This window comes from Neophocaena asiaeorientalis, unplaced genomic scaffold (genome assembly GCF_003031525.2).
Source record: "Neophocaena asiaeorientalis asiaeorientalis breed wild unplaced genomic scaffold, Neophocaena_asiaeorientalis_V1.1 scaffold342, whole genome shotgun sequence".
Taxonomy (NCBI): Eukaryota; Metazoa; Chordata; class Mammalia; order Artiodactyla; family Phocoenidae; genus Neophocaena; species Neophocaena asiaeorientalis.
Genome location: NW_020174037.1, coordinates 4510226 through 4530466, shown reverse-complemented (window position 1 = coordinate 4530466; position 20241 = coordinate 4510226). Strand labels below are relative to the sequence as shown.

The 20241-nt window shown below is 38.6% G+C and overlaps 1 protein-coding gene and 1 pseudogene across 2 annotated transcripts in view; one reads left to right on the top strand and one right to left on the bottom strand.

The window, feature by feature from the left end:
* The window catches only part of CTNNAL1 (catenin alpha like 1), a 59549-nt gene extending 44885 nt beyond the window's left edge, over nucleotides 1–14664 (top strand). The window contains exons 12-19 of one of the 2 annotated variants that reach the window (XM_024753663.1): nucleotides 3104–3141; nucleotides 5508–5558; nucleotides 5652–5806; nucleotides 9491–9539; nucleotides 12492–12548; nucleotides 12692–12805; nucleotides 13487–13570; nucleotides 13711–14664. In XM_024753663.1, coding sequence (XP_024609431.1) covers nucleotides 3104–3141; nucleotides 5508–5558; nucleotides 5652–5806; nucleotides 9491–9539; nucleotides 12492–12548; nucleotides 12692–12805; nucleotides 13487–13570; nucleotides 13711–13776 — 614 coding nt within the window. In that variant the 3' untranslated portion in view covers nucleotides 13777–14664. The remainder of the gene's footprint in view (nucleotides 1–3103; nucleotides 3142–5507; nucleotides 5559–5651; nucleotides 5807–9490; nucleotides 9540–12491; nucleotides 12549–12691; nucleotides 12806–13486; nucleotides 13571–13710) is intronic. The other variant, XM_024753664.1, reaches the window with a different exon arrangement.
* Nucleotides 14665–15325: 661 nt separating this feature from the next.
* LOC112405333 (protein Simiate-like) lies at nucleotides 15326–19181 on the bottom strand (annotated as a pseudogene).
* Nucleotides 19182–20241: the final 1060 nt, after the last annotated feature.

Below are 20241 nucleotides of genomic sequence, written 5' to 3'. Positions count from 1 at the left end.
TCTTGGAATATTTCCTTTGGTGGGTAAGTTCATTGGTATTTCTGCAACATGTAGAATAGCACCATACAATGTACAGAAGGCATAATTTTTACTCTTTATTTTAACATCAACTTGGAGTTTTGTTTATTTCCCATTGTACTGTGTATCTAGTTATCTATGTTTATGTGTTTTTATGTATTTCCTTTCTAATGGCTTCTGTTAGTGTCAAGCATGTATGTTTTTTAAATTAAGATGTCATTTAAAGTCATAATAACATCAAATTACATATTTATTTTTACTGATTATGAACATCTAAACATTTCATTTTTTAAAAAACACCCATTTAGGGTAATTGCTGATTTGCTTAAAAATCAGGGAATGGTAGACTTTGTAGATACTACATAATTTGTAATGTGTAATAAATGCTTACCATGCTTCTGCATTTAAAGATTTCTGTGATAGCTAGTCTGAATGGCATATCATTTTGATGCTTTGATAAAGTACTTACAGCTGCATGTTTTTTTTTTTATAAATTTATTTATTTACTTTTGGCTGTGTTGGGTCTTCATTGCTGTGCGCGGGTTTTCTCTAGTTGCGGCGAGCGGGGACCACTCTTCATTGCGGTGCGCGGGCTTCTCATTGCCGTGGCTTCTCTTGTTGTGGAGCACGGGCTCTAGGTGCGCACGCTTCGGTAGTTGTGGCACAGGCTCAGTGGTTGTGGCTCGTGGGCTTTAGAGTGCCGGCTCAGTAGTTGTGGCGCACAGGCTTAGTTGCTCCGCGGCATGTGGGATCTTCCTGGACCAGGGATCAAACCCATCTCGCCTGCATTGGCAGGCGGATTCTTAACCACTGCACCACCAGGGAAGCCCCGCTGCATGGGTTTTTATGTGAGGCAAGTTTTATATATTAAAAGGTAAATTGATATAATTGATCCATATTTAAAGAAGAATGATCACTTTGCCATAAGACTTGTTTAAGAAATGAAGAGAAGAAGATTCCTGGTCTTTCTGAGCGCTAGACTAGCATCCCCTACAGATAGACCAGAATTGAAACAGGAAAATCCTATACTTATTTTTGGCCTGTGTGGTCACTGTGGTTTCTTTTACTTTCAAACTGGATATTATGTAAATGATCTCTTCTTTAGGTTTGAGTAACCTGTCCCCCACAAATCAGGGTTATCTTAACTTCCTAAGTGCTGAACAGAAGTTCCTCTTTAGGTGGGACACTGCTGCCTTTGATCAATGGGACACCTATTGTTTAACTGGTAGTATCTTGCTGTTCAGAGGCATCCTTACTTATGTGGGGTTAATTGAGATAGAGTTGCTTAATTTCTTGTATTGCTTTTTTTTTTTTTTCCTGACTGTTATCATGAAGCTCATAAGAATAGCTTTTCCGCCAAGAAGCCCAACTCTGAGTCAGCCACCGTTGACTGAACTGAGTCCAGTGGCACAGTGCTGCTCTTCCTGTTCTGTATGGTTATTAGGACGAGGCTGCCTGTTTCCTCACACCTGCCCACTGCAAAGGACAGAGTGTATTCTTCAGATTCTGGTTTCTCTTTGCTACTGGTATAGCTCATATTATAACTATTACTGGAAAACCTTTGCTCTATTTTAGCCACTTTATTTCTGCTCTGCATATCTTGACTCTCCTGACTAGGAAACTTAGATACGTTTGCAAGTATCAGTTGGCCAAACAATTAAGTAGCAAACAACATGCTAAGCAATGAAAAAGAGCCTTTAGTGTTCGCATATTTGAAGTCTGTCTGAAAGCTAGGTTATTGTCCCCTTACCCGGAGACCCTTAGATTTCATAATAGGGCCTCCTGGGATTGTTTAAAGAACTCAAAAATCAATATTTGTCTTCCTCCCTTTCTGCCTTCATCCAGTTCTGCCTTCAGGGAGGCCATGGCCTTTGTATTAGAAGGGACCTAGATCAAAAAGACTCCACTTTTCCTTAGTGACAAGTATGTATCAACATTTAGAATTTGAGATTATCTTAGACAAATAAACATCAAAAAGAAGCTTTCTCTCATAGCCTGCAGATTCTATCCCTTATTTAAGGAAGCTGAATTTCCTTTGTTGTATTTGAACCATCTTTAAGTTAATCTGACTAAGCTTCAGTTTATAGGGATGTACCAGGTTCCATAGCTCTGCGCCTACTTTGTTGCTTGGCAGACTGGACGCATGAGGTGCTGTTCCCTGAAATGGGGCGAACAGGAAGAGGAACATGCTTGTGGATCAACATGAGCTTACTTGGGGGATGTATGAGTCGGGAACAAGGGAGTGATCCATCCAGACAAGAGATGATGGGACCGTGATAGTGGAAATGAAGATAAGAGGACTGATTTAAGAATTTTATAATTAATATTAGTATGATTTGATGATTAATTGAATGTAGAGGTAAGGGAGAGTTTGAGGATAACAACTGGGTTTGGTCTAATCCAAATTCTAAAATACCCCAGTCCTACTCCTGAGGTTAGTTAATAATCTGCCTAGCCTTTAGTGGTTAGGGATTCATTTTAAGTGGGTCTGGGGACATGAATTTTTTTCTGATGGATCATGCCATATAAAGCCCCTTTCAGAACCAAAAAAGCTAATTATAAGAACTTCTACTAAGGCGTAATATTGCACACCTTCAGTGAAATAATGAGGCTTTCCTGTCCTTGGGGGATTAGCTTTATTTTGTAGAGATGCAGAAAAGCTCTGGATATTGAAAATGGACAGCAGTTAGGTTGTCATGAGATTATATTGCTATCCTCATAGGCTGAGAGGGCCTTTGAACTTAATTCTGGACTTAATTTATCTGGAGGTGTAAACTCAGAAGTAAAGATGGCGCAAGTGCATGTTGATTTAGGGAGTATTAAACAAAGGATTTAGGGAGTATCAAACTTATAATACCCCTGTGAAGACAGTGCTTCGAAAACAATTCTGTACATCACAGTCTGTACCAAATATTTTTTTTTTCATGTTCACCAACCAAATTACAATTTTATTTCTCAGTCACATGTAATTAATAGACTAAATTGTCAAAACTAATGTGCTAACATTTCTGTTTATTTAATAATATTTTAAAAATTAAATGTGAATAGTAGAAAATTTGTTTTAAGTTATATATGTTATTTGTAGGAGAGAAGTATGGCTACCTTTCACTTCCAAAGCCAATGGTAAGTAGAAAACCTTTGTATTTGTACACTTGAGAATGTTTTTATTCAGAATTCAAATTATGCTCTTGTTGCCTGTTGCTCCCCCTACAACTTCCAATGATTGACATGACAAAAAAAAAGGCTATTAAATGTTGACTGTTCAGAATTGTTATTCTGAGTAGTGGTCTAGACGTAGCCCATAGTTTGGTTATTTGTGTTAGATTTGAGGGATTGAGGGAATACGTAACAGATCTTATGATTAATAAGAAGCTATAATCTGAAGTCAGAGGTCTTTTTGTTCTTCATATCTTGGGTCTGATTCACAAGGTCATGTTGGAATAATTTTGTGCAAACTGCTAACTTTCTTAATTTTCTTGATGAAAATAAACCATTCTGTTTATATTTAGAGGCTTGAAATGCTTTATTTATTAGCTTTACACCGTTGAAGCTGATGCATCTTGGCTGCATTGCAAAATAGTGCCCACTAGATGGCAGGCTTGGTTACATTATTAAGATGGTTTCTGTACCTTTTCAGGCAATTCCCTTTTGGTCTTCATTAAACACTTCGATAATAATAATTTGTAAAAATAAAAATAACGAAAACACAACTAAATTTAAAAGAATAAGATGGGGTTGTAAGATTCTAAATAAAATAAAACCTAAAAACCTCTAGGGTATTCTTAACTTTCTTAAATGCTTTATAAGTTGCTTTATGCTAGACCAAGGAAGAAGATGCAGATGATGTGACTATACAAGGAGGAGCCGAAGAGATCATCGGTCATCTCTGTTTATTTTCTAATGAACATAAGAGGCAGCCTGTGTGTGTGTGTGTGTGTGTGTGTGTGTGTGTGTGTGTCCATGCCTCTTTATAGATTCCCTATATTTATTTTCTGTCCTTTACCTTCTCCTATTTCTTCTATAGTAAACAGGATTAGAAAATTTCAAAAGGGCAATGTTAAATGAACAAATATAAACGATGGGATAGAAAAACGAGAAAAAGTTGCGGCTCTTCTATTCTGCAGTTAAACTGGTGACAGAATAGCTGGTCAGAAGCAATAAGTCATGGTAATAATAAGGGAAACAAAAAACGGAGAAGTACACATATACCTCAAAGCTATTATCTTCTTAAGCTAAGTGGGCACATGCGTGTTTTGTTTTATCATAATCTGTATTTTGTGTACATGTGTGTGACTATATACTCTGTGGGGTGTGTGTGTGTGTGTGTGTGTGCATGTGTGTGTATGGATGGTTTAAATAAATGTTTCCTTTAAAAAAACAAATGGTTCCCTGCATCTCCTGGCCCTACTAGCCCAGCTGTTCTGGAACTCCTGCCCCAGCTAGGGGAGTTCCCACCAGATCTCAGAATGAGAGGAATACTGCCCAACTTGGGCTGCCATCTCCAGAGAACTTCTGGATATATTTTTCAAAGAAACATTGCTATTGGTAGTGGTTTCTGCAAGTAAGTAAGCATCTGTGGGCCAGTCTGGTAACCTAACCAGTGTACAAAGTTTTCTTCTCCCCTAGGGGAAGTATATTCTGAGTTCTAAATAGCCTACGTAGAAAGAAACTTGCTGTTTCATATATAGGGGCCATCAAACATGCTGGTTCAAATATTAAATCCTAAATTCTAAGTATAATCTCCTATATAAGCTGGCATATACGATTAGGAATCTGGATGTCAGTGAAACTAGGGTGCTGAAATTTAGCCCTCAAAAAGGCAAACCTGTTAAAGGAATTGAATTCCAGAGTCATAACATTAGGAATATATTGAAAGCTACATATAGTGATGAATTTTATGACATCATTTCCTAAGAATAATTTAACAGAGGGGCCAAGGAGGTTTGGGGGTATAATAATTGGACTATGAAAAGACTGCAGAGGTCTTTAAGTGTTTCTGGGACACAGATCTGCTTTCCCTAACTCCAGATTTCTAACTAACTACTTCTTCAAAGCTGAACGCACATATTAGTAGAGTATTTGCAATTACAGTTGACCCTTGAACAGCATGGGTTTGAACTTTGGGGTCCACTCTTGTGCATTTTTTTCAGTAGTACATACTACAGTGCTACACCATCTGGGGTTGGTTGAATCCGCAGATGCAGAACCACAGACACAGGGAAACTGCGAATATGGAGGGCTGACTGTAAGTTATACTTAGATTTTCGGCTGCGAGCGGAGAGTCAATGCCCTTAAGCCCCACGTTGTTCAAGGGTCAACTGTAGTTGTTTGTTTTTACTTAAACAGTTTAATATAGTTTCAGTATGTACTGAAAACTTTCATATTAAAATTTTATTACAGGTACTTTGTTATGCTTTCTATGACTATTGCATTTCTTCACAATTAACTGTACCTATTTTTAAGATGCCCTAATCTTTTTCTTGTCACAGAAGAATAACGCAAACCTGAAATCATTAAAGCCAGACAAGCCTGACTCTGAGGCAAGACCTTTTTCTTTGCAGTAGTCTTACTTTTAATCTTCCTTTTACGTAATTAATGACTACATTGTTGTGATTAAAATGTATGTTTTGTAGGAGCAAGCCAAAATAGCAAAGCTTGGACTCAAGCTGGGTTTGCTCACCTCTGATGCCAACTGTGAGATTGAGAAGTGGGAGGATCAGGAGAACGAGGTTGTTCGATATGGACGGAACATGTCCAGTATGGCCTATTCTCTGTATTTATTTACTAGGTAAGTGTAGTTACATCTTACTCTTTTAAAATGAATTTAATGATATCTGGTGTAAAGAAAAAGTGCCATGTTACATTGATAGGTTAAAGTCGGTTTCAAATATATGATAAAAAGCCTATAAGTAGTTCTTAGGACAATTAAGTGAATGCAACAAGAAGACATTCATTTAACTAGGATTTAGATTTAGAAGAGACCCTTTTCTAGGTTCCTTCCATAATTTTGAAATAATTTTGCTTTCTGCTTTTTGTCATCCCATATATCAGTGTCTCTCCCAGCCAGCATCAGTAAGTTTAGAAAACATGCCTTTTACATATACACTACCAAATGTAAAATGGATGGCTAGTGGGAAGCAGCCTCATAGCACAGGGAGATGAGCTCGGTGCTTTGTGTCCACCTAGAGGGGTGGGAGGGGGAGGTGCAAGAGGGAGGGGATATGGGGATATATGTGTGCATATAGCTGATTCACTTTGTTATACAGCAGAAACTAACACATTGTAAAGCAATTATACTCCAATAAAGACATAAAAAAGAAAAGAAAACATGCCTTTTAAATCTTTACACAGTGACGGATTATATACAGATCAAAGAATAGAGCCATGAGGTCTACCACCTCAATAGGGTGCCAAACCTCCATGGATCAGTATTCATTATATAGCAGAGAATTTCCCTAACTTTACATTTACCTGACCTACATTCTCTGTCTTGTTCACCTTACAAGACTGTTGGTCAAACGCCTCAATGAAGTCCATGTCACTCACATTTGTCTTCCATTATAATAATGGAAGACTATACATATGGTACAGTATTTCCATGTTGCTAAAAAATTTTATCTGTTTTCTGCTCAATGACCTGTTCTAGAATTTTCTCAAGGAATAACTTGGAGCTTTTGGTTTTCTGATATCTATCTTTTTCATCTTTAGAAACTAGAAGATACTTGATATCTTCAGTGTTATGGCTTCTCTCCTACTCATTTTGATTTTGAAATTATAACCAGCAGTCATTCACATCTGCATATTATTTCAGTAATCTGGAATGTAATCCATTTGGACTGGAGTCTTAAGCTCAGTTAAAGTAATTGGGATCTCTACAACTGTGTGGGCTTTTGGGCTCAATAAATAGCCCCTTTTCCCCACCAAAGTTCTGAACAAAATGAAAAAATAAGCAAAAGAATAGGCAGATGGGACCAGTAACATTTATACTGATAAAGCTGATACTCAATAATGAGGTTTATAGCCATAGGCAAGTAGGCTTTTAAAAATAATCCCTAGAATTAAGAAATCTTACCCTGTAGGGGAAGAATGTATCTCTTAAAATACTTGGAAGACTAGGTATATCCCAAAGGCACCCTTACTACGAAGAGAAAAAGGAGAAAAGAAAGGGCTACCATGTCTAATTTATTTTCATTTTCACAAAGTCACCAAAAAGACTGAAAAGATCAATAAATGTCCACCCTCTTCTGTGGGGTGAAATAAGTGAGAGAGCAGAGTGAAGTGAGGGATGCTGTGCTAGTGAAGATTCCTTCATTTGGAAGGAAGATTAGGAGTGAGGAAGAAGCATTCATTCTTGTCTTGATGATGTCGTCTACCTTTTCAAGGGAAATGATTCCTCTGGAGGGTGAAAGAGAAATGATAGTTGAATAATTTTGCCTCTGGTTAGCAGTCATTTGTTAATATCTTTCCATATTTTCCATCATTGGAGACCTTCCCCCCACCTCTTTGGTGGTTTCCTTCCTTTGTTCTTAATTCTTTTTTTGTACGCGGGCCTCTCACTGTTGTGGCCTCTCCCGTTGCGGAGCACAGGCTCCGGACGCGCAGGCTCAGTGGCAATGGCTCACGCGCCCAGCCGCTCCGCGGCATGTAGGATCTTCCGGGACTGGGGCACGAACCGGCGTCCCCTTTATCGGCAGGCGGACTCTCAACCACTGCACCACCAGGGAAGCCCTGTTCTTAATTCTTAGCAAGCTTCTCTGGGGATTGAGTTTTCCCAAAACTAATTTTGACCTCCTTTCATGGTTCATATCATTTAAAAATCGGATGAGTCAAGTCTGCAAAAGGAAGTAAAATGGAATTCCTTTGTTTACCCACACGCAGTGTGTGGGTAACTGAAATGTGAAGATTAACTGTAGAAACAAAGATCTTTCCTTTGAGATGGAATCATGCTAATTATCTCATGGTGATAAAAATCAGATTAAAAATTTTTTTTGACCAACAGAAACTCGAGAAATAAATTCTTACTAAATGTAGTTTGGTATATAAAATCTTCCCACATAAAGGATTCATCAATAGAAAATTTTTTAAGTTTGTGATTGCCCCTTTTGTTTCTTGTTTCTTATTTCAGAATATTTCAGGATTATATATGGTCAGCAATTTTTATTTCTGAGTCAGAAGAGTGGATTTTGGTAAGGGGTGACATGCATCCCACAGAGACTAGGAAGCGTGAGGAATAGGGGTAACTAAAGCTCTATGGAATGGGACTTGTTACTGGAATATGGTTATTGGACAGGAGCCACTGAAGTTCAGGAAAAGAAAATGGATTTTCTGTAATGGATAACACCTTGTGCCAGTTTGGCAATTCCTGGTAATATGATTGTGGTAAAATCTTAAGCTGGCTTTGTTTTCTACCCACCCTGTCGGTATACCTGTTTTTCCCCAATTTTTCTGTTTTCCCTTAAGATGATGGTTTACCAGCCTCATCTAATAGCTTCTTTCTGAGACTCATTTGTTAGTCTTCACAGTATCCAATTTTATAGTTTTCTTGGGCAATTTTATAGCTTTTCTTCAGGCTGTCAAGTAAGGTTGTCTTAACAATTTATATAATTTCTTTATCATTTATATACAGTTACTCATATTTCTTTAAAATTTATATACTTTAGCTTTTCTAGTACATTATGGTTTTTAAAAATTTCACACTTACCAGTGCCTTATGGTTTTTAAAGTAGTTTCTGCGTCATAATTTCATTTGATCCTTAAAACAGTTTATCAGAGAATAAGAATGTTTCGTTCATATCTCATAGCTATTAAAAGGCAGAACTGGTAAACCAGATTTCAGATCTTCTGATTCATGCCTGGGCTGTTGCTCATCTTAATGCATTCTGTTGCTCTTCGTTATAATTTACTTTTCACTTGTAAAGGTCTGAATTCTTCTTGATAGTTTTCAATATGATACTCTATAATCTTCTGATGAGAGCGGTAGCACAAATATTGCTATGACGATTTTATAGACTCAGAATTGAAACTTAACTGACAGCCTCATCAGAAACAACTGAATTCCTGCCAGAGTTGAAATTAGAATCAAAAATGAGAATGTCCTGATTTTGGTCTGACCTTTTCTCCATTATGGAACAAAGGCCTTTTAGTTAAGGCATATTATCAGCTCTCATATCTTTAACTTATGAAGCAAAATGAAGAAGGTTAAAAAAGAAAAATAAAACTTGTCAGTTTTAAGTTTCTTTACATTATAAAATTAACATATATAATGTTTACCAATTTTTTTAAAAGTGTCTTAAGAGGTAATAGTTAAATGTTAAAGCTGCTTTAAGAATAGTTACAATATTATTAGTCTATTCAATATTATTCTTCAAAATTTGGGATCTGTTAATACACAAAATGCTCTGTAACTTTAATATAAAATCAATTTCCAGGCAATAACTTTTTCTTACCTCCTTAATAATTCACTTTATTTCAGGGGAGAGGGGCCAATAAAAACTTCCCAGGATTTAATTCATCAACTAGAGGTATGTTTTATTTCCATTTTATGCTAATACTTTATTTTTATTACTATTATTATTATTTTGGCTGTGCCATGCAGCTCGAGGGATCTTATTAGTTCCCTGACCAGGAATCAAACCCAGGGCCCTGGCAGTGAGAGTGCCGAGTGCTAACCACTGGACCGCCAGGGAGTTCCCCTATGCTGACACTTTAATTCTGGGCTAAAAGTTCGTGATAGCTAGTTTTCTTAATGATTTACTGCATCATGTTTTTATGTTTACCTACGTACACAGCACGTGTGTACTGTAGAGAGTGGTAGAAAAGTAGAGGACTGCAGTAGCATTTTGTGGAGCTGTTTTGGTTATCTTAGTGGAAAAAAACTTAAATATTATAGGGATAAAGTAGAATGGGCTTTGATAGTCACTAGATGCAATATTAAGTTTTAGGTTTTCCCAAGTAGGTGAAAATATCCTGTCAGCAGATGCATATCTTATACTGTCCTAAATGTGAGGAAAGCATTTTGGCTTCTTCATTATTGAATTGGATGAATGATATTGATTAAATGAGATAACACATAAGAAAGCATCTGTCACGGGGCTTAGACCATTATAGCTTCTCAGTACATGTTAGTTTCCTTTTCTTCTTCCATATTCCTGATGATTTAGGGCATTCAGGAGGAGACACATATACTGACACTCACCCTTCTGCCCTGTGTGTCTCATGAAACTCCACATAGGCCTAGCTCTAATTCTCCTCGCTTACCTGGAGGCTTAGCTTGATAAGTGGATTACAGAGTCCTTTCTTAATTCCCTGACTCTCATGGTAGTCTGTTTGCCTCTCTAGAACCCAGGGCATTCTTGCATTTGAAATCTGAAATTTCTGTCACTTTATCAACCTTACGTGCTTTCCTTTGGCCTTCCCATGTGCTTTCACCTGAGCCTCTTCAGGGAAGGGGTTTCAGCTTGAGAGGATGATTGTCAACAGAGTCAGCAGAATTATAGAAAATACTTCATTCGGAATTTTCTGTAAAGTTGACTATAAGTGAGCTATTTCCCTGTTTAAAAATTTGGGAGAAATTCTGGATTCATTTTGTTCATTTTGACCCATATCCATTCCAAGTCACACCACACCATAGAGAGTATTTCACTGTAAAAGATCCACTACTCACTTTCTTCCTGTGTTAGCTTATTCATTAAACCAACATCTGCTGATTGTCTACATAAAATGCTCATCACATATTCATTGAGTTTGTACTGTGTGTCAAACCCTGGGGATAAGAGCTTTGGAGAAGAGTGAACAAAAGAAAGTCCCTACCCCATGGAGCTTACATTCAAGTGGGAGCAGATAGACAATGAAAAGTTAAATATATAATGCCCATGTATAAGTACTGAGAGATAAAATCCTGTAGGATAAGAACAGAGGTGATAGAAGCGGGGTGGTCAGGAAAGACCTCTTTAAGGAGGTAGCATCTGAGTAGAATGTTGAGAGAGTGAGCTAGATGGATATCTTGGGGTCGAATATTTCAGGCAGACAGAACAAGTGCAAAGGCCCTGAGGTGTAGGGGTAGGCTGGAGGTGTCTGAAGAACAACAGGGAGACAAGCGTGAGTGGAATGTAGTGAGTCAGAAGGAAGGTGGTAACAAATGACATCTCTGAGCCATGGGAAGAACCTTGATTTTTTTTTTTTCCCAAGAATTATGGAAAGCCCATTGAGGGTTTTGAGGAGCAATGGCATGACCTGGCTTCTGTTTTGAAAGGTTTTTGGCTTGACCAACAGGGTAAATGGTAACACCATTTACTGAGCGAGAGAACAGAGGGACACCACCGAATTTAGAGGGAGAAAATCAAGCATTTTATTTACTGAAGTAGGATGAACAGGAGTGGGGTCAGGTTAGGTCAAGAATGGACAGAGAGATTTGGGAGTCATCAGCTTTAAGGTGGTTTTAAAACCATGGTACTCTGTGAGACAGGGATCTTGCCCCCAAGGGATTTGTAGGCTAGAAGGGAAGAGAAGATGTGTACAGAGAAAGTGGGAATGTGGAATGATGAGGAACATGTGGGTAAGTGAGTCATTCCGTTTGGTTAGAAGGTATGTTTAAAACGCACTGGTTTCCCTTTTAAAGGATAGGGAAGGATGCGAAGGACTATTTGACCTTGAGATCAGTTTATCCAATGATAGCAAGGCTGTTGGAAAGAGAATTAAAGTTAACCCTGAAATTATTGCCTCCTTCCTCTTCATATGCTTTATCTAATTTATTACCAAGAGCTATTATTTTTCTTCACAAATCACTCTCAAATTTGCCCTGTTCTTTTCATTCTTCCTGCTGCCACCTGAAGCTCAGTCTTCACTTCCCTGGTATCTCTCACTCTAAAAGATTCTGTGTACCATTTAAAAATAATCATCCTGAATATTCTAAAGTATTTTTCAGTATTCTTTCCCATCATCCTCTTCTCACTAAATTGTACAATGTATGGTCAATAGGGAAAAAACAATCCCCTCAAATGGCTAGTTGAAGAATGTGTATAGGTGACAAATTCTATCTTGCTGAGCTAGAAGCAGGAATGTTCTAACGCTTTTGACCTCATCTAACCCTTTTGACCCCATGTTCCAAGATTCAACACCCTCTTATAATTGGGGATATTATGAGATGAGCTTCGGATCCATCTAAAAGCCCAGGCATAATTTTTATGGCTAAGTATCAAATGTCTGTGTGATCCTGCACCGTAATTGGAGGTGTCCCAGTGTAGGGGAGCCACTGCAGGGACTGATTCTGCATCAGGTCTGGGAAATCTGCTTCTGAATACTGTTAAACTCTTGTGTTTTCCTGGATACAACAAAAAACATAGAAGTTCCATGACAGACCTTTTATGTTTAGGTTTTATTTTTTAAATTCTGTATGAAAATTATCCATGAGTGTATTCTTACCAACTATCTAGACGACATATGCCTAATGTAGTGATGTTTTTCCTTTCTACCAGGTTTTTGCTGAAGAGGGTTTGAAGCTTGCTTCAAGTGTGCAAGCTTTCTCAAAACAGGTAATGCATGTATCCTTGCCTGGTGCTGGTGGTGATGTCATAAATACCCACTTTGAGGGTATATTATTAAGCTATAAAGGTATTTAAGGTTTAAAAGATGGAATTTCATTGGAGTTGTTATAACTTCCTTATTTACATTTTAGCTGAAAGATGATGATAAGCTTATGCTTCTCCTGGAAATAAACAAGCTTGTTCCTCTGTGCCACCAGCTCCAGGCAGTAACTAAGACACCTTCGCAGAATCAAGTGTTTCTAAAGGTAAAAGGAAGGGTGGGACATTCAGGAAAGTGCTTGAGAAACTTTCACACTTCTTTTTTTATTAGGTTAGCTTCCAGCCCCTTTTTCTTCAAAAAAAGTGTTAATACCCACAGAAGAACAATTTATTTCCATTTTTCCTGCCTTGACTGCAAGAACTATTTATCATCTGCAGTTATAACTGACCCCAGGAAGTAGTAGGTTCACCAAGTAAATTAGCTTTTTGGACATGATTAATACCATAGCACGGAGCAGCTACCCTTAAATCCCAACATCATCACCTGACTAACTAGGGCACAGACCCCTCAGAGTGAAGGGCTTCTGTTGTTTGTTTTAGGGAGTTTGAGTGCAAAAACGAGTGCAAAGAATTGCAAAGAAGAGGGTTCGCTGCCACTGTTTGGTGCCCTTTGAGAAGCCCCTAAACTGTCTGAAATAGAACAGGTTGATTTTCCATCCATTCTTCCAGGGGTCCATGAAATTGGCATGAGACTTGGGCAATAGTCCCTGCTTCTGTGTTCTGGGACCTCAGGTCATCAAGTCAGCTCAGATGCCTTAATCTCTATACCCTTTGAGATCCCTTAGGTTTCTATAATGAAGAAATTTTTACCATTTTCAAACTAAATGACAAAGTCTTTTGAAGGCCTCCTTATAAGAATTTGATTTGCTTGCTTTCTGTCACTATAGGTTGATAAGAGTATTACAAAGACAAGATGCATAATGGCTACTTTGGTCCAACTTCTCTCACTTTGCTATAAACTGCTGAAGAAGGTAAGATAATTTGTGTATCTTAAATTCACATTTAAAAAATTAGTCTAAAGGAAAGTGCAAAAGAAAATAGATACTGTTTAATTTTGCAATTATTTTAAGAGTAAAGTAAAGCAGAAACTAATTTTCTTAATTCTTTCCAGATTCAAATGGAAAACAACAGATGGGTCTCAGTTACAAATAAAGATTCTGTGGATGGTAAAACTTGAGAAGCTTTTGAGGTCAGATCTCTGGAACACCATGTGGCAAAGCTAACATTTTTAGAAAGTAAATGATCCTTTATATTTCAGAAACTGAACAATTTTGTAAAGAAAACAAACTGAAATCTCGCTTTATTTTCTGATCATGAAACCAATGGTGAAGCTTTCTGACAACTAATAAATGCCATTGTAGTCGCTATATTTCTAATTGCAGTGTGATTTTAGAATAGGACGTTGCCATGAATAATGTTTAGGTCAAACCAAATATCCCTACTGTCTTAATGACAGTTTAATCCAAAGAAGCTACTTTGAATATATGCTCACCTTTGGCACATTTTACCCATACTTCCCATTTTTTAAAATTTAAGCTTATCATCTACTATACCAATTTGCAGCAGAAGAGACAAGTAGTCTGGGTGATGCAGGGTTGTCCTTAAACCTGTGGACTCCTCCTCAATCCCTCCGTCCACTGAGTATGACTGGGCCTCTGCTGTCCCCTCTGTCACAGATCATCCATGCCAGGAGCACACGTTTGTTCTCTAGTGAGGGTTTCACGGAGCACAGGAAATCTGTTGTGATGCATGTCCCTCTCCCACCCAAAAGCAGGGTCATGGAGCTTACTCCACGGAATCCTGGAGGAACTCACTAGCAGATGGTTTTAGTTCTCCTTCTAGCATAGCTGGCCTGTCTGCCCTGAATATTAGCTGGAATCCTAAGCCTATCTTACGGGCTTAAAAAGTAGGTTTTGTACTTCTGAGTAGTGACTGATGGAACAGAAGGTAGAAGACAGAGAATAATTGAACTGAGCTGTTTAAAATAAATTCTGAGTAAGCATACATTTTATATATGTGTCTTTGGAATGTTCATTATAAAACAAATAAACAACTTTAGTGTTTTTAGTTTTACGGTTTAAAGCTTTTGTTTTTGTGGGGTGGGTTTTGATAGAAGGATCTGGTTATAAGTTCTGTCCTTATGATGTAGTATAGTTAACTTTGTTTTTTTGTGCTTGTATCCCAGTGCTTTGAAATTTATTTTGAAATCTAACGGATTCGGCAGTAGTTCTGTAGGCTCGTCTGATGATCGGCATCTGGGTCAGCCATCACAGTCAATGTTCACAAGATCCTGAAGAACCACCAGTTAGCTAGTCAATATTTTATTTAGGCAACCTTGAATTTACTGTAGGCCCTGGAGAGAAAATGGGATGCACTCAGCTTGGTTATGACCTTTATAACATAGTTCTTTATAAAAATCATCAAACATGATTTTTATGCCCTGAAACCAAAATACTTTTAAATTACAATGGAAATAATGGGAAAATGATGTGAGGTAATGTTATATGTAAATAGATACATAATTATTTTACTATCTTTAGTATCTTTGTTTTATGACACCTTTGGGAACCGTTTGTGCTGAAATGGGAATTTGCTGGTTTGTGCTTACACTTTCAGCTCATAGCACTATCAGAGTAGATGTTTCTAGAGTTACTACCTGTATCATGTCCACTGGGTATACTTAGGGGAGAGTTAGGGTTAAAAGAAGTTTCCTTGTGAGTCAAAAATAATTTTAAAATTTTATTTACAAAATATTTTACATAACTCAAATGAGAATATTCTCTTATTTAAATGCAAGTAGGGGTAGGGAAGGGATAACATGACTTGAACAGCAAAAGATGATGGAGAACTAAAAGAATTTACATGTCAATGATAATCGTTTTATTTAAAACCATATAGTTATATGTATGTATCTGTTGCAGCCCTTAAGGAAAAATAAGTTTTAAAAGTCCTTTTATTTGAAATTCAATGTAAACAAGTATACAATTTTAAACCATGAATTCATAGTTTTTCGCTTATTGTTTAAATGATGTGAAAGCTTTTGTTCTGTTCAAAAGCATCTGTGTCTTCAAATTCCAGGAACCTCTCGGGAACTTCCTCACTGGTTACTCTGTAACTAGAGTGTGAGACGGAGTGACCACAAATGCACATGTTACTTCGTACAGCATTATAACATTGATACTTCCATGTTAGCAAAGCCCCTTTCAAAGCCTCTTCATGTGTCCCTCATTAAGAAGCCAGTGTTCCAGTGCTACATTGTTCAGAGTTAGAGGCCGACCCATAGACATAGAGAAGGTACACTCTACACCCTGCCTCTTCCCAGCAACCTGAGCGGGGGAGTTGGGGCAGAAGGGGTGGGACCAGACGTTTTGGTCGTGTCACACTGAAGCAGATTGGGTAAGAAAGGCCGGTTGTTGTTCAACTTCAAAGTGTGGAAAATTGAGGCAAAAACAATAACCATGACATAATACTCAAACAGAATCACATCAAAACCTAGTATTTACTAATGGGTTACAGGATGATGGGTAAATTTTTTTTTATTTTGCTGTGTTTTCTGTCTTTTTCAAATTTTCTTCAACGTGCTTTGTTTGTTGGCTTTTAATCAGAAAAACAAAACGTCTGTTGCTTGCCAGTTGTTAGAAAGAGAAAAGCAAAAGAACAGAGTGAGTACATGGGCAGGCAGATCTGGGAGGCTGAAGACAAAATGGAATCAAGGCTTGTTATGCAAGACAAAGAAGGAAACCTAGGTCAGGTTTTCAATCAGGCCTCCCTGCGGATGGCTGGCGGGGTGTGAAGTATGCTTCAGCATCTCTGGTTCTTCCTTAGTGCACTGACTGGTAGGCCAGGTAAGGATAAGAATGCCCTGTTGTTTTCACTCAATCTTAATCCTCATGAGGTCGCTGTTGTGGCATTGATGCGTTTCACCACGACTTCTTCATACTGTTTTTGTGTCAGTAACCCTTCTGTTAATGCTTTTACTTTCTTCAAACTTGGGCAACACAACTGCAATGTATCCTTCGGTGGATGGCTAGAAGGGAAATAGAATATATAATACTGTCAAATGGTAAAAAATCAGGTAAAAAGTGTGTGGATGGGATCTTACTTCCCCAGACCCTTTTACCTTCTCTTGAAGAATAGATGGCTTATGGAGAATGTTTTCATTCACTTCCATCAACCGTCCTCTAACACAGCTATTTAAAGAAAATATTGCTTTGAAGAAAAATATTATTTTCTTTGTTTCTCCAAAATTGTGGTTAAAAAGTAACTCACCTAGATATGGTGTATTCTTTTCCATCAGAGCAGTACATCTTACACAGAGGTGCAAGTTCTGTTACAAACTGTGCCCCCTGATAATAAAAGGGAAGAAAACATTAATTGATGTACATTTTCACTTTTCTTTGTGAGGCAGCCCTCACAGTTACAATAGGATATATTCCTGGAATTAGTGTTTTAAATAAAAATGACTTAAGTACAGAAAAACCATTCATTTATTCAAATATTTATATATTAAATGCCTCTATGGGCTAGGCACCATCCTAGGTCTAGGGGAAAAGCAGACTAAGACAAATGTGATAATAGGTAGTTTAGTTACATATTAAGAATATATTTTATCTTAACTTATTATACTTTATATTTAACTGTGCATGAGAAAGCTGCACATAGCCAAGTGTAAAGATTTCAAAAGGGTAGGAAAATCTTACCAATAAGCATAACATAAAATTCAACATTATAGAGAATGATCGCAATATTGTATAAAGTTAGTTTCATCAAGATTCCTACCTTATTTTTATATCAGAACTTAATAGAGAAAGGAACTTCTTTATTAGGTCAATCACTGAGACTTTCTGGAGAAGGGATATATTTCTAATTAAAAAAAAAATGCAAATTGAGGAAAATCTGGAAAACAGAAAACTTTTAAGTAGCAAATAAGAGTAACTTACCCATTATCTTATAACCCGCTAGCAAATACTACATTTGTCTGTTTGAATGTTGTGGCATGGTTATACTTTCATGTACTCCACTGTATGGATATATCTGGGGAGGTTCTGACAAATATCTATCAAGTCGGCCACAAAGTTCATGCAGGTTTTTCCCTAACATGAAAAACCGGAGCGAAAGTTTTGGCCAACCCAGTACAAGGAGGCTCATGGGAAATGGATGCAAGCATGTCTCATGTGTTGCTCTTTTTTCCCAGGAATTTTTACTGTAGTGAACATCTGAGGTCAAGATGCTGTTCTTTATGGCCTCTTTCCCACTCACAACTTTATTAGACAGCATTCAGGTGTTACTGCACGCGCTTCAATCCTCTGCCTGTGGGTACTTCCTTTCAAAACACTAGTCAGTGTGACTCCCCACTTTTGGGAGGAGGGGCTGGGGATTTGTCCCAGATGGTTTGTCTATCACTGGCTCTGTGTCAGGAATAAGTGTTTTAACCCCTTTTGGTCACCTCCCTTGGGAGAATAAATGATGGGCAGTGCTGAGAGGCGATCAAAGCTTATCTGCAGTGGGTTCCATGTGCAGGTCCCTCTGCGTTCCTCAGTAGTAACAACAGTGTTACTAGTTTGGACAAAGACTGATCACAGGAACATCACAAGCACTAACTGTTTTCCTTGTAATTTGTAGACTTTTAAGAATGGTCCATGCTTTTTAAAGTCCACTTGCTTCCTGAGTGAGGAAAAATCAGTAATTATAAGGCAGGTTATTAGGGGCCTTCAGGCCCACAACGGGGAGTGTAAACAAGGGTCTTCCAGAACAGTGAGGTAATTAGCAGGAACTCTTAGTATGAACTCAGTAAATGAAGGACCTAAATCATCCACAGAAACTTTCCTTTCCAGGGGGTTTGTCAGGATAGTTTAGTATGGTTTTGAGTTGTCCTTGGTGTGATACCCTCCTTTAACAGTAAAATGTCCATCTTGCCTAGAATTGTAGAGGGCACAGGTGATATTTTCTATAACTAGACACTATGTGGAGGTAGAGGGTGTAGCTAGATGTGTGTTAAATTGCAATGAGTTAGGAATGGCAACTGATACGAAGCAAATACTGTATATTTTCCCAGATTGATTTTTTTTCACTACCTCAGGACTTTATTTTTACTTTTAAGTTCACATGTGAAAATTTATGATAAAGAAGTATTGATCATCTAACTTTTACAGATTTCGAAATACTGGCTTAACGAAACAGGAAGGGACAAAATATCTTGTTATATTGGTATTAGCGTTGTTCTTTCCAAGGCCCACCTTCTCCATCCTTCATCCTGGGGATGATAGGGATGGTGGCCCAGAAGCTAGTATGACAGATAATATACCTTCTGAAATACCTCATTTTTTTGGCCTGAGGATTTCCTTAGAGCTTAAGTATTCTTAAAATCATCTCTAACTGCCAAGGAAGTATGCTGGGCATGCATTGTGGCTTATGATCTCTCATCATAGTCCCTATACTGTCGGACAAATTGGGCCCAGAAGAGACTGACATCATTCTCCACTTACCCGCTTTGTACCAGCGAGTGAAGTAACGATCCATAAGCGACGGCACCACGGGCTCCGCAGCTGAGGCGGCCACAGGGGTCTCGGGCTCGGTAGCCATGGCGACCTCGGGTGCTGCAAACCGCGCCCTCTGGGGCCTGGACGCCTCCTCCCGCTCCCCTGGGAGGAAGGTGGCTTTCCAGCGGTGGCCCGGGGTACGTGTCACGTGAACGCCCGAGTCTCCCCAGGCTCCGCCCACCGGCTCCTATTACCGAGCTCTAGCGTCTGACGTTAAAGCGGGGCTCAGATACAATAGGCTGCGCAGTAGGACGTATAGCTAGAGGGCGGTCGCGAGCGCAGCTCCTCACTGTACTTTGCTGGGCACAGAAGGCACGCCACGCCCCATCCGGCTCGTGACGTCACTCCGGCGCCTCGGAGCGTTTCCAACTTACATCGCTCCCGGATCGTTGTCGGGCTGGTCGCCGGTCCGCCGGGCTTCAGCCACTACCCAAAGGGCTCGAGCGGCCCTGCGGCCCGGAGACCCAGTACGCGTCGCGAGAGCTCAGGAGCAGCGGACAGTGAGAGGTATGTTTATTTGTTTATTTCTGCTTATTGGATCCTCCTGGGGAATACCATGGCAGTTTCCATCCTGCCCCTCCTCCAGCCCAAACTCACGATCATCCTGAATAGTGCTGATCTTTCCCATATATTTTTTTTAAATTTTTTAAATTTAATTTTTTTATACAGCAGGTTCTTATTACTCATCAGTTTTATACACATCAGTGTATACATGTCAATCCCAATCGCCCAATTCATCCCCCCCCCACCCCCCGCCGCTTTCCCCCCTTGGTGTCCATACATTTGTTCTCTACATCTGTGTCTCAATTTCTGCCTTGCATACCGGTTCATCTGTACCATTTTTTTAGGTTCCACATATATGCGTTAATATGCAATGTTTTTCTCTTTCTGACTTAACTTCACTCTGTATGACAGTCTCTAGATCCATCCACATCTCAACAAATGACGCAATTTAGTTCCTTTTTATGGCTGAGTAATATTCCATCGTTTATATGTACCACATCTTCTTTATCCATTCATCTGTTGATGGACACTTAGGTTGCTTCCATGACCTGGCTATTGTAAATAGTGCTGCAATGAACATTGGGGTGCATGTGTCTTTT